This window comes from Paramisgurnus dabryanus, chromosome 23 (genome assembly GCF_030506205.2).
Source record: "Paramisgurnus dabryanus chromosome 23, PD_genome_1.1, whole genome shotgun sequence".
In the NCBI taxonomy this organism is placed as follows: domain Eukaryota; kingdom Metazoa; phylum Chordata; class Actinopteri; order Cypriniformes; family Cobitidae; genus Paramisgurnus; species Paramisgurnus dabryanus.
Window position 1 is genome coordinate 1,701,100 of NC_133359.1, and position 14,652 is coordinate 1,715,751.

General features: G+C 36.1%; 1 protein-coding gene across 1 annotated transcript; it reads left to right on the plus strand.

Moving 5' to 3' along the window:
• Window positions 1-615: 615 nt before the first annotated feature.
• ppm1h (protein phosphatase, Mg2+/Mn2+ dependent, 1H) lies at window positions 616-13,542 on the plus strand. Its single transcript, XM_065277371.1, has 10 exons — window positions 616-1,041; window positions 4,239-4,404; window positions 4,478-4,840; window positions 6,601-6,713; window positions 6,997-7,081; window positions 7,202-7,320; window positions 8,952-9,015; window positions 9,440-9,547; window positions 11,834-11,985; window positions 12,295-13,542. The coding sequence occupies exons 1-10, from the start codon at window positions 815-817 to the stop codon at window positions 12,449-12,451; spliced, it is 1,554 nt and encodes a 517-aa protein (XP_065133443.1). The 5' UTR covers window positions 616-814; the 3' UTR covers window positions 12,452-13,542.
• The last annotated feature ends 1,110 nt before the right edge of the window (window positions 13,543-14,652 follow it).

Here is a 14,652-nt window from a genome sequence, read left to right on the forward strand (position 1 = left end):
TGTAGAACCATATGGGGGCACTTTGGAGAACCTTTGGAGAACCTGTATAGCACCTGTGTAGAACCATATAGGGGCCATATAGCACCACATATGGTTCTACATAGCACTATCTGGTTCTACACGGGTGCTTTACAGGTGCTATATGGCACTAAAAATGGTTCTTTTATATGATTATGAGCAAAGAACCACTTTTGGTGCTATATAGCACCGTTTGTTTTTAGAGTGTTTGAAGGAGTTAACTTTTTAGGTTTTACAGTGTACATGAAAATATTATTTCCTTTATAAAAAAATTATAAATACATTTTTATTGCTTTAAAGTTTATTTATTTTTTAAAAATATTTCAAAATAAACCAAAAATTCCAAAAATATATATCAGCAAATATATTTTCTGGCAATTTTTTGTATATTTTTAAAAATTGCCAGATGGGATTTCATAACTATCTTTCATTCATCTTTCAATCTTTCACTAATATTCTCTCTCTCTCTCTCTCTCTCTCTCTCTCTCTCTCTCTCTCTCTCTCTCTCTCTCTCTCTCTCGCTCTCTCTCTCTCGCTCTCGCGCTCTCTCTCTCTCTCATAGTGTAGTAGTTACCGTGTAGGCTACTAGTATACTTCAATTAACTAAAATTTACTCTAGTAAATACTAAAGCAGGCGTGTGTGTGTGTGTGCGCGCGCGTGTGTGTCCAAGGTGTGTTGGTATCTTTATTGCGCCCGCGTCGAGTGCGCGTTTCCGCGCAGCCAACGCGCACACACACCCCCTCCATACACACACACACACACGCACGCACACACACACACACACACACACACACCATGATCACACGCGTGAGATCGGCGGTCTCCAGCATCATCGGCGGCATCATGGCCTCGAGCTCCGGTGGTGAGGAGAGTCTCGCCGATCTGCCTCTCCGGTTTCCGTACAGCAGGCCGGATTTCCTCGCGCTGTCGCCGGATGAGGTTGAATGCTCGGCGGATCACATCTCAAGACCCATCGTCATCCTGAAGGACACGAAGCTGCCCTGGACCACCGGATACGCCGAGTAAGTACCAGTACATGGGCTCGGCTCGTGAACGTGCACAGCTGTGACGCGCATGCAGCTGCGGATGTTTTGGTTTCTTGAAAAGAATAATACTTGTAAGAATAAAATAATTACTAGTTAAGTTATTAATATTAACAATCACATGTGTGTTGAAATGAGAGATAATCATTCGTGCTCTGTGATCTACGCGTATTTTTATGCGGGCATTCCAGTGCGCATGTGCGCGTTAGAATATAACCATGATCATGTGAAACTGTTCCGTCTTTTTATTATAATTTCCCTTATAAAAAAAGCGTTTCAACGAGTACCACAGGTTTACTGTCACAACTAAAACCAGCTGAGAGCCCAACCTTATGGGAGACCAGCTAGAACCAGCAATCCATCTTAGTCTTGGTTTCAGGCTTCATTGCAGGAGGTTTTGCTGTCATGAGCACTTTGTGCACTTTTATATATCCCCTTACTCCAGTGCCTAATAAACTTTTATTGTAAGCACCAAATGTGGGCTTTGTTTAAAATAAATGTTGAATATATTGTCTGTGGTAACTGACAGCATGTCACTATAAATGTTGTCCATATAGCCATACTTCATATAAATACCAACTAAAAACCTCAAACCATAAATATTAAATACATCAAACTAAATACAAAAAACCACAACAGTACATGTTTATTCAATGCAATTCATGCATATCTACAGTATCATGGTGTCTAAAAACTATGGTATCAAATTCACATAAGCATTATATCATTTGACTTTAAAGGTGCAGTGTGTAACTTTTATAAGGATCTAATGACAGAAATGCAATATTATATACATAACTATATTATTAGTGCTGTATAAATACCTTACATAATCAACTGTTATGTGTTTATTACCTTAAAATGAGCCGTTCACTGCGGGTCCACTTCTATGGAAATCGTCATTTTGCGCCACCATAGCCATAAATGGTCAACCTACTCTACAAAGCGCATTTTGTCACTACTGTATTTTGTTTTAGACGACAGCCTGTTTGTCCTGTGGTGTTACCGTAGCTTCTCTGCATTTTGGTAAACGGTGGACTAAGCCATTGGTCGTGATTCACAATCTCACTGCTAGATGGCGCTAAAATCTACACACTGCACCTTTTAGACACACTTGCAATGTTTTGAGTTCTTCGTGTAAATTTGCCAGATGTTGTTGTCTGATGATCAGAATATTGTATAGTTATTATTGTGTATTTGACATAATTGTGTAGACAACGCAGACGTAAGTAAATTGTAGATACTTTATAAGGTTGATTTGAGTCATTGCTTTGAAATCTTTACTTTTCAAAGAAATACCACTTGAATGTTGGATTCCCTCATATGGGAATGTAAAAGTGACTTTTACTCACTTCTCTTACTGTAAGGTCTTGTTTTGTGGAAGTGAGATAGATGGGGCGAGAGCTCTCGGTCCAGTAATGTGACCCGTCTCATCTGTGATCATATTACATTACAAGAGAAGAACTTTCACTATCAGCAGTCCTTCTGTACTGCAGTCTGCATATTTATTTCAGCTTTAATGATCAAATGAGCTATAATATAAAGCAACTGTCAATGGAAATGCATGAGCTTAGATTGGGCTGATCTTAGAAAACTTTCACTTTTGTGCATTTTATTTTGCATTTACTTTGATATCTGCTTTTGCAAAGTCGCATGGAAATATATTATTAGATTAAAGGTGCAGTGTGTAATTTTTATAAGGATCTCTTGACAGAAATGCAAAATTATATACAAAACTTTATTATCAGGGGTGTGTAAAGACCTTTCATAATGAACCATTATGTTTTTATTACCTTAGAATGAGAAGATTTTAGCTACATACACTGAGGGTCCCCTTACATGGAAGTCGCCATTTTGTGCCACCATGTTTCTACAGAAGCCCTGAACGGACAAACTTTTTTTTACCAAGTTGTCTCCGACAATGACATGTTTTTCCAGCGGTGACTACTGTAGCTTCTCTATACGTTTTAAAAGCGAGGGGTGCGCAGTGGATTGAGCCGTTGGTTGCAATTTGTAGCCTTACCACTAGATGCCGCTAAAATTTACACACTGCACCTTTAATCTAATAGTATGTGTTAAGGTACAGTATGTGTGCTTTTGTTGTCAAATTAATGTCCCATCATGTATTGCTGAAGTGCTTTAAACTCATTCCCTGCAAGCCTTTTTTTTAAGTTTCTCACCAACATTTTTTGTGATTTTCACAAAAGTTTTACAAAATGCCTTCCAGGAATTTTCTTCTAAAAATATATAAACATACAAATATATCAAATGAAAGAACTGACCCTCTGCTTTCAAACAAACTATAAACAAACAAACAAAACAGGAAAAACATTTATATCTTTATTTTTTATTTTCTCTGCTTATAAACTCTTAAATATGGGTATTTTTCTTAAAAAATATTTTTTTAGCAAAAAGCTGAAATAAGAGCATTTTTGTGAGGGAATTTTGTTAGAGATCTGATTCAGAACGATTATCAAAACATACACGGAGTGTAAAATTAATTTTTATGCTTCAGTTTTTTCATAAATTGGGTAAGTGCCATCTAGTGGATAATTGTGGTATTGCAGATTAACATAAAAACTCATCAGGAACACGTTTTCTTCATGCAAATGTTTTCTTTTAATTGATAAGATAACTTGTCAATGGCGGGGAAAGTTCTTTACTTATATGTAGTTGTCTTCCAAATGAGTCTTTAGGACAAGTTTTAAAGTGCCATTAAGTGCTATTTAGTACCATAAAATAGCTTATATGATACATATGGTATACAAGAGCTTTGCTGTAACCTGCTCAGCAGACTGACAGATGTCAGATGAGATGCTAACTAACCAGTGATGCTAAAGAAACTGGTTGCCATGGTAACCCTGTAGTGATGGATGCAGGTATCTCAGATGTGCTCAGGAACTGGAATTCTGCCCTTCGGACACACGCTGAGATAGGACTTGAATGTATTATTAAAACTATGTTATCAAACAGGGATTAAAATGCTGCTAACTCATTGGTTCAAACTCAGGCAAGATAAATTGCAAGCCATTAATAATCACCAATGTGTCCGTTAATGGATTATCTCCAAATAAAAGACATCTTAATGACTAAGTGTCTTTGGATTAAAGTAATTATCTGATATTAAAATGGTATTTATGGAAACTGTAATGATGACCTCTTTGTTTCCATTACAGAGTGATCAATGCGGGTAAAAGTGCATTGAATGAAGACCAGGCATGTTGTGAAGTGGTGGAGCTCAGAAAAAGACCTGCAGACCCATCAAGCCCCAATTACACTCCAACCAGCAAGAGGCGCTCTTCCCTGCCCGGTGCTGATATACTGGAGACCGTCGAGAACGCAGTGAGATTTCATTTCTAAAGCTGAACTATTTTTAACTTAATATTTAAGCATGTTGATATTTCTGTGTGTTTAGGAGCTCAAAGAGCTGAACTTCCACTACTGGGGTCTGTTCGACGGTCACGGAGGTTTCGGCGCTGCTATTTTTGCTTCCAAATTCCTCCACCTTCACATCGAGGAACAGCTTCAAGAGGTGCTGGAAATCTTGCAGAACCCATCACTACAACCACCCACCTGTCTGGGAGAGGAGACCACCTTACATCACCTTCACCCCGCTGCCGCCTGCTCTCAGCGAGGCCTGTCTAGGGCCGCATCTCTCCGTGGGGCCGCCGGGGCCCCGGGGTCTCCAAACACCATGGCTCCACGCTTCTTCATGGAGAAGAAAATTAAACAGGAGAGTCTGGTGGTGGGAGCTATTGAGAACGCATTTAAAGAGATGGTGAGTCTTAACTTAATAATGTTGCTCCATAAAGTTTCATTTATTAAAGGTGCAATGTGTAAATTTTAGCGGCATCTAGTGGTGAGGTGCGAATTGCAATCAACGGCTCAATCCACTGCTCACCCCTTGCTTTTGAAACACATAGAGAAGCTATGGGAGCCGGCACCGGAAATGTTATCGTCGGAGACAACTTAGTAAAAAAAGTTTGTCCATTAAGGGCTTCTGTAGAAACATGGAGGCACAAAATGGCGGCTTCCATGTAAGGGGACCCTCGGTGTATGTAGATAAAAATTTCTCATTCTAAGGTAATAAACACATAACGGTTCGTTATAAGAAGGTCTTTATGCACCCCTGATAATATAGTTTTGTATATGATTTTGCATTTCTGTCAAGAGATCCTTCTAAAAATTACACACTGCACCTTTAAGGGAAAATTATGTCACATTTGTGTACCGCCCGGGCCCAGTTGGTGTGAAAAAACCAACTGGATGCAAACCCCATGTGATCTTAACTAAACCATCATTTAACTGCTGAGCAAAAGCAACTGTTTATACTGCAAAAACAATTTACACATTGCAAATGGGTCAGTGACAAAAACAGTTTGAAAAGATGATAAATTAAAAAATCTTTTTTTTAAACTAGTTTTAAAAGCATGCATCAGGTTTATTTCAGTCCACATAGTGTATTTATGTTTATTTTATGCAATAAAAAATTACATTTGCACCATTTTTATTATGAAAGTTAAGACTGAATGGACCTGAAAAGGTCAAATGGTGTAACCACCAATTGCGTCAAAGAATGAGAGATATTAAATATTTTATCCATGTTGATGGCATGTAAGTGTAATCATTTTAAAATATAATTTTATTAGTTTTTAATGTTTAAATGACACTTTTTTATGACATTAAATTTTAATGTGTTTTTGTAATATTTGTCATGACATGACATCTGCTAAAAACAGCTCTGTTTTCTAAATAACCTTTAACAAATGATGCAAAAATAATGTAAAATAAAATCATATTACACTAAACTAGATTCCACATTTTTTATGAATATATTTAAAATTTAATTCAAAAAAATACTAAATTGCAAAAAAATTCAAGAAAAATTTTCTTACCCCATTGGCAGATTTTTTTTTGCTTGTTTTATGCACAAAAGCACTTAAATTTTATACTTTTGGTCTAAATACTAGACTTATTTTCTTGGGTTGTCTTGCTCATCATTTTTTTATAATAATTTTACTGAAAACAAGACAAAAATACGAAGAATTTTTTTCTTAAATTATTTTTTGCAGTGTAGTTACACCAATTCACACAGACCGGTTACACCACATTAACATCTTTGCAATTATCCCCTAAATATTCTTTCAGAATGAAATAAAAGCAGAAATTTTAGACTTGGTTCTCAAAAATGAAAAAAGTATGTTAGTAAAAATTGTAAACCTTTTACATTTATTTGAACCATACTGACACAAAATAATTAACCTCATGTCATTGACCCAAATATTTAATTTTATTATAGTAGATGTGTTTCTCATGACTGATATGTTAGATAATTTATTTAAAATAAATGTTGTATGTTATTGGGGGTAATGAATGAGTACAGATGAAGTGCACACTGTGTAGTACACACACATGGACACTAGATGGCAGACAAAGATCGGATAATACTCTAATACTTCATTTTATCAACTACATTGTTCATTATAAAAGTCTTTATTCATAAATCCAGTGTGTATTTGTGTGTTTAAATATCTTTAGGACGTACATATAGGTCGAGAGAGATCTGTGTACTCGATCTCAGGTGGATGTACAGCTCTTGTAGTGATGCATTTACTGGAGAAACTGTATGTGGCCAATGCTGGGGACAGCAGGTGAGGAACCATTTATAGTTTAATACAGCACATCTCTCTTATTTAAATATGCTCATGTCAAGATTACTGACATATTCATTAATGCATTCGGCAGATGCTTTCATCCAAATTGACTTTCAGTTCATTCAAGCTATGCATGTATCTAGAAACCCATGACCTTTGCACTGCTAATGCAATACCAGAATGCTACATTAATAATAAATACTGTATATATTTGTAAACTTTTTGTTTAAATGTTATACCATGATGTTATGATGCTATAAGGCTTGATTTTGTTTGTAAGGGCTCTCATCATACGTGGTGGAGAGATTATTCCCATGTCCAACTCTTTTACTCCGGAGTCGGAACGTCAGAGACTTCAGTTCCTGGTGAGAAATACAGTTAAACTCGGTATTATAACATTGTTTTCGTTTGTCTGTCGTTCCAAAATGTTTACATTTTAAGCATCAAAAGCAAGACCCTAAATCCTTTCTTTTGTTAATCTCCAGGCTCATCTTCAGCCGTCTCTGTTAGGAAATGACTTCACACACTTGGAGTTCCCTCGAAGAGTCACGAAGAAAGAAGTTGGGAAGAGGATGTTATACAGAGACTTCACTATGAACGGATGGTCAGTTCTCTCTCAGTTTTAATCCCACAGGACATTACAATCACATCTGAGATATATCTCAACTGGTTCTCACTAAAGTCAGATGTGTCTCTCACATTACAAAAGATCTTATCAGTCTTTTCTCTGCTTAGATTAATTCTCAATATGAACTCAAACATTCATTCACACAGCATGTTTCATTTCAGAAAAGTCCCATACAATTTCCAGCGTGCCTTCTGTGTGAATGCAAATGAGTACCATAATTGTTTCTGGGATCTTTCCCATAAAGGGGACCTAATAACACTGCCATAACATTTAAGAAACGCATCCTGTGTGAATAAAACAATCCCATAAGCAGCGTGCCATAGTGAGGACGCACGTATGTCATTGCAACAAGAAGTTATCCTTTAGCTTTTTGACACGGGAGTTATGAAAATTACCAAAATTAACCGTGGTTTTTGTTGTGGTAAAAGTGTAGTAACCATGTTTTTTTGGTAAAGGTTTTAAATGCAGATTCACAATGAAAAATATACGCAAACTGGATTGAAGCAGAGATCAGCCCTGGCAAAAATTAACCACGATTTTGTGGTAAAAGTGTAGTAACCATGTTTTTTTTTGGTGTATGGATTACTATTAGCAAAACCATGGTTATTTTGAAGTTGTTGTTTGTTTAATTTTCGTAAAGATTTTAAATGCTACCGGGCCCCTAAGGTGACATTCGAGTAAAAAAATCAAAAGTTTAGTTTCATGTGCTCACGCGAAACCTTCATGTGCAGATATTTTTTTAAGTTTAGTTTCCGTGCTCACGTGAAACTTTCGCTTGCGCACGTAAAGGCGAAAGTTTCACGTGCCCACGCGATAGTTTGGGTGCGCACGCAAAGCTAAACTTTATAAAATTTTTGCTCCATGTCCCCTCCATGTCCCCTGTTCAGGTGCGCCCGCGGTAGTTTCAGGTGCACCCGCGGTAGTTTCAGGTGCACCCGCGGTAGTTTCAGGTGCGCCCGCGGTAATTTCGCGTGCGCCCGCGGTAGTAGGGGCTCAACATTCGCAATGAAAAATATCTGCATACTGGATTGAAGCAGAGATCAGGGAGCTCGCCCTTAAGAAAATTAACAATGTTTTTTTTTTTTAGGTAAAAGTGTAGTAACCATGTTTTTTTGGTGTATTGATTACTATTACCAAAAGCATGGTTATTTTGTGGTAACCATGGTTTTTACTACAGTAACCGTGTTTTTTTGTTTAACTGTCGTAAGGGTCCTCACTATCGGTGCTTAAATTGAGCTCATTCGCCAGCATATTAGAACTGCGCGTTTATAAATGCAATTGTTTATAATCTTACCATAAACAAAAATGCATGTGTGTGGTTTCCTGGGAGAAAAATTGCAGATAATAAGCCAACTTAAGAAAAATCCACCAAGTGCATGATTGCAAACATAATACATGTCTTTCAGAAAACCATTGGCAGTGTGAATGAACCAAAATCAAACAATCCCTGGACAAATCCCATACACATTTTCTATGCATTTTTTGTAATGTGTGTGAAACGGCAAGCAATCTTAGCTATACTTGCATGAAACTGTATAGCGATATCTCTGTCTCCAGTGAGTTTTGTTTTATATGAGTTATGTTTCAGTGTTTGTTGTGTTGTGTAGGGCATATAAAACAGTCCAGGAAGACGATCTGAAGTTTCCACTCATATATGGAGAAGGAAAAAAGGTACCATACACTTATGCATAAACAGATACTGACGTGGACTTAGAAATATGACAAACCTGCACAAATCCTCTCTTTATTATTGTCAGCTGAATATTTAGTTTAAATAAAAAATTTTATACAGAAGATGAATGCAGGTCTTTATGAATGAATTAGAAAGTTATATACGAGAGACATTTAAATCAAACCTATATCAAAAAATCAACATTATGCAAAATCATCTGTTTTGCAAAATGGAAATGAAACAAATGAGTTGCAATTGAATGATTAACTTAATATTATATATAAAAATAATATAAACCAACTTCACTTTCTGTTTCACTAGGAAATAATTAGTATTAAAGAAGTAAAATGTTTTGTGAACATGTTTTGATGTTGTATTGTTTATAAAATAGCTAATATGAAATGTTGTGTATTTGTATGATAGGCTCGGGTTCTGGCCACTATCGGCATCACTCGCGGTCTCGGTGATCACGATCTGAAGGTTCACGACTCGGACATCTTCATCAAACCGTTCCTCTCCTGTTCTCCAGAGGTCAGATGTCTTTAATAAACTTTTTTATAATATTTTGGATTATATAACCGTATTATATAACACCATTACAGATTTAAGACACTAACAAAAACACACCAACTTGTACCATAGTGTTATCATGACTTTTAAATGTGCCACATTGTGTTTTTGGATGTACAGTGGCATCTCTACGTCAGTTTTATTTCTCATCTGGTGTTATTGAGAGCAGTACAGATCTGTGTTGTAGTAAGTGAAGTCTTCTGAAGCTCTCTTGATCTTTAATTCACACACCGCGTGGAGTTCAGCGCTGGTTCAGCCGTCTCGACTGTAGTTTGGATGAGTTTTTTCATTTCTAGCTTCTCTTTGATCTTTTCCTCACACATTTCCTCCTGTAAGGCTCTTGTGTAACATGTTTGTGGTGTGCTGTCTGCAGTCGAGTGGCTCATTTACTGTCTGTCGTGTAAACGCTGGGGTTTATAGGTGAAATAGTTGGGATTGGATCATCATAGACTGACCGATGCATACTTCTGGTGTCTGTCTATACGCATTCACAATCCCACCCAGATAGCAGTAGACAGATCCATCCTGGATCCCAGGAGTCTATTTGTTTCTGGGAATAACCCTGTTAGATCTGTTTTGTCTCACCCAGACAAAGTCTTGCTCTCATACTGAGTTTGGTGTATCATCATGGTTCATGCTGTCATTTTATTCACTTTATACAGACAGTATATTTTGATTTACATTCAATCAGAAATGCAGTATGTGACTACTGCAGCATTTAAACATTACAATTTATTTATAGATATTTTGTCACAGTGTTATAACAGTATGCATCACATTATGTGTTACAGACAGTATTACAGTATGCTTTTACAGTAGATTCACATTATGTGTTATAGTAGGCGTTACAGTATGCGTTACAGTGTTACAGTATCTGTTACAGTTTTACAGTATGCATTATAGTGTTACAGTGTGCATTACAGTATTAGTTATAGTATTATAGTTTTTGTTACAGTTTGTTACAGTGTGCGTTATAGCGTTACAGTATGCATTACAGTATTGTTATAGTGTTACAGTATTTGTTGCAGTTTGTGTTACAATATACATTATAGTGCTACAGTATTTTATAGTATGCATTACACTGTTACAGCATGCGTTACAGTATCTGTTCTAGTGTTACAGTATTTGTTACAGTTTGTGTTACAGTATGGGTTATAGTGTTACAGTATGCATTACAGACTGCATTATAGTGTTAAAGTATTTGTTACAGTTTGTGTTACAATATGCATTATAGTGCTACAGTATTTTTATAGTATGCATTACACTCTTACAGTATGCGTTACAGTATTTGTTCTAGTGTTACAGTAAGCATTGTAGTGTTACAGTATGCGTTACAGTACTGGTTATAGTGTTACAGTATGCATTGTAGTGTTACTGTATGTTTTACAGTATTGGTTATAGTGTTACAGTAAGCATTGTAGTGTTACTGTATGTTTTACAGTATTGGTTATAGTGTTACAGTAAGCATTGTAGTGTTACTGTATGTTTTACAGTATTGGTTATAGTGTTACAGTATGCATTGTAGTGTTACTGTATGTTTTACAGTATTGGTTATAGTGTTACAGTATGTGGTTATAGTATTATAGTTTTTGTTACAGTTTGTGTTACAGTGTGCGTTATAGTGTTACAGTATGCATTACAATATTGGTTATAGTGTTACAGTATTTGTTACAGTTTGTGTTACAGTATGCATTATAGTGTTACAGTATTTGTTAAAGTGTGTATTACAATATGCATTATAGTGTTACAGTATTTTTATAGTATGCATTACACTGTTAAAGTATGCGTTACAGTATTTGTTCTAGTGTTAAAGTATGCATTGTAGCGTTACAGTATATGTTACAGTATTGGTTATAGTGTTACAGTATGCATTGTAGTGTTACTGTATGTTTTACAGTATTGGTTATAGTGTTACAGCATTTGTTACAGTTTGTGTTACAATATGCATTATAGTGTGACAGTATGCGTTACAGTATGCATTATAGTGTTACAGAACGGTTACAGTATTGGTTATAGTGCTACAGTGTGTGTTCCAGTATTGGTTATAGTGTTACAGTATGTGTTACAGTATTGGTTATAGTGTTACAGTATGTGTTACAGTATTGGTTATAGTGTTACAGTATGCGTTATAGTGTTACAGTATGCATTACATTGTGTTACATTTTGATTAAACCTTAAATCTTTTATAGTATTTAAGATAAGGTAAAATACTATAAATGTAACTAAAGGATGATGTCATTTCAACAGGTGAAGGTCTATAACCTCTCTCAGTATGAACATGGCGCTGATGATGTCATGGTCCTGGCTACAGATGGCCTTTGGGATGTTCTCTCCAATCAAGAAGTGGCAGAGGCCGTCTCTGGTTTCCTTGGAAACTGTGACCCTGATGACCAACACAGGCAGGTTTATCTCTGTTGGTTGAGCTTTGCCAACCATCTACTAATGCAACCCTACAGTATGATTGATTATTGTGTTTTAGGGGAGTATACAAAAGAGTTAAAATAAGTGTTTTATTAACTCATCCGCCGCCAGCCTTTTTTTTTTAAAGTTCCCTTCCAGCATTTATTGTGATTTTCACAAAAGTAAAAAAAAGACTTCAAATCATGAGTTTGGTGACACAATTGGGTGAAACTTGGTAAAAATGGAGGACTGAACCTGTATCAGATGAACATTAGGTTGTCTGTTAAGTCTGTTCTTGGTCATTTTAGGTACACTATGGCAGCGCAAGACCTTATCATGAAGGCCAGGGGTGTCTTGAGAGACCGAGGTTGGAGAATAGCTGGAGACAGACTGGGGTCTGGAGACGACATCTCGGTCTTCATAATCCCTCTGATGCACAGCAATAAGCAAACCCAACTGAGCTGACCAATCACGAAGCCAAATCTGTTCATTCCCAACCTTTACAGAGTCACACAGCGATCTGCTGGATTGAAGAGATACTGCTGTGCGTTTGACCTCAGTTAATGATCTTGACTTTTAAGACCTGGTTAAAGTGAACAGCTGCTCTGAAGACCCACAGCAATATTTCAAACCTCTCTCTCTGTGTGTCTGTGGGATTTTGGTATACAGTTTAAGTTATAAGTTTGCACAATGTCTCCATGAGGCTCTGCTGGTTCTTTGAAGTTCTCTGTGGACAGATGTGAACCCTCCACAGATTGTTTATTCACAGAAAACTCATTTGGCAGCTAGGCGGAACCGGCCATGTTTTGTTTTGCGTTCAGGATATTCATTTATCTTCTCCATTTTGTGTTTGGTAAAAATCAAAGCAACTCTTGCTGTAACTTGTATATCCTGACTGGATTACTCTTTAAGATAATGGACAGACGTTTTTGACGATTTTGCTCTTGGGATCCATCGAGAGTCAAGTTTAGGCCCAACATTGTTAAATACATTCAAATCATTTAAGGAAAATTTTCATTTGCTGTGTAATGTACCGTACGATTTTTATTTTTAAAGCAGTGAAACTATATTTTAATCTTAGATGTTCATGGTTATTAAGTTAGGAATATCCAAGAATGATTTCTGTGCCTCCTTCAGGATGTTTTTTAGTAAATGACTGCTTTGATTTTTATACACATGAACTCCTACCTGCAATCTGTTCTCCAGAGCTCCTGTGTGGAGGTCCGATGAGCTCTGATCTACGTGCATCATGTTCACAGTATCATCTTCCTCTTCTACAGCACAAACCCGCTGTGATCGTCTGAGGAGATTCACATCTATACACACAAACTCCTCATGAGCGGCCATCTGCTCACCACAACACCAGAGTCATTTGGCTGGAGATGTGAGTGTGTATGTGTGTGTTGTGGGTGGACCAAACTGCAAGGCCATAGCATGCGTACTAAAGAAGAGCTGTCTGGGTAGTGCACAAACACACACACGAAATGATTCATAAACTCCTTGTGTAGCTCCATTAATGTTGAATAATGTCTCATTAAAGAAAATAAGAAATGAAAGAGTAATTTTTATTCCTGTGCATTATGTAATGTCTGAAACTGTTCAAGTGTGCCGTAATATACGGGCCATTCCACCGAATCAGTGCCATTTGCATATTGTAACTCATCCCAATTGAAGTATTGGTCAATCAGGTAACTAGTTTATTTTTAGCATGGTTTTTTAGTGGAGTTTTTAGCATAGATTTAGCAATGAAATAGCTGCATTAAATATTTTTTTTTTTAAATAAATCAATAACGTCAAATAAATGATATAGGTAACAGACTGAACATTAGGATTGACATTCACAGTCATAGCATCAATATCATAAAATATAAAGAAAATGAGAAAAGTGACTTTTGATCATCAAACACTGCAAAAAATATTTTCAAGAAAAATTTTCTTAGTATTTTTTGTCTTGTTTTTAATAAAAATATCTAAAAAATTTAAATTAAGATGCTTTTTCTTGATGAGCAAAACAACCCAAGAAAATAAGTCTAGTTTTTAGATCAAACATATCAAATTTAAGCGACAAGCAAATCTTGAACATTTCTCTTAAACACTAAATTAAAACAAAAAATTGCTTACCCCATTGGCAGATTTTTTTTCTTGCTTGATGCACAAAATCACTTAAATTTGATATTTTTGGTCTAGAAATTAGACTTATTTTCTTGGGTTGCTCATCAAGAAAAAGCATCTTAATTTAGGAATATTTAGATATTTTTTACTGAAAACAAGACAAAAATACTAAGAATTTTTTTCTTGAAAATCATTTTTTGCAGTGTGGGGTAAGCAAAAAAATCTTTGAACATTTTTTTTTAAACACTAAATTCTAGAAAAATTTGCTTACCCCATTGGCAGATTTTTTTGCTTGTTTTAGGCACAAAATCATTTAAATTTGACACTTTTGGTCTAAAAACTAGACTTATTTTCATTGGTCGTTTTGTTCATCAAGAAAAAGCATCTTAATTTAAGAGTTTTTAGATATTTTAACTGAAAACAAGACAAAATTTTTCTTGAAAATAATTTTTTGCAGTGTATGGCCTTCAAAAGATCTATTTGATGTCACTCCTTCTTAAAAATGTGACTTGTGGGATATTCCTAACTTTTCCGAGAGCGGAACGTGTTGAGTA

What these genes read in the sequence shown, in the direction of transcription:
- ppm1h (XM_065277371.1), top strand. Translation starts at nt 815, where the DNA reads ATGATCACACGCGTGAGATCGGCGGTCTCCAGCATCATCGGCGGCATC. An exon ending in TGGACCACCGGATACGCCGA is followed by an intron (nt 1,042 to 4,238) that starts GTAAGTACCAGT and finishes TTTCCATTACAG; the next exon opens with AGTGATCAATGCGGGTAAAA. An exon ending in GCCAATGCTGGGGACAGCAG is followed by an intron (nt 6,714 to 6,996) that starts GTGAGGAACCAT and finishes TTTGTTTGTAAG; the next exon opens with GGCTCTCATCATACGTGGTG.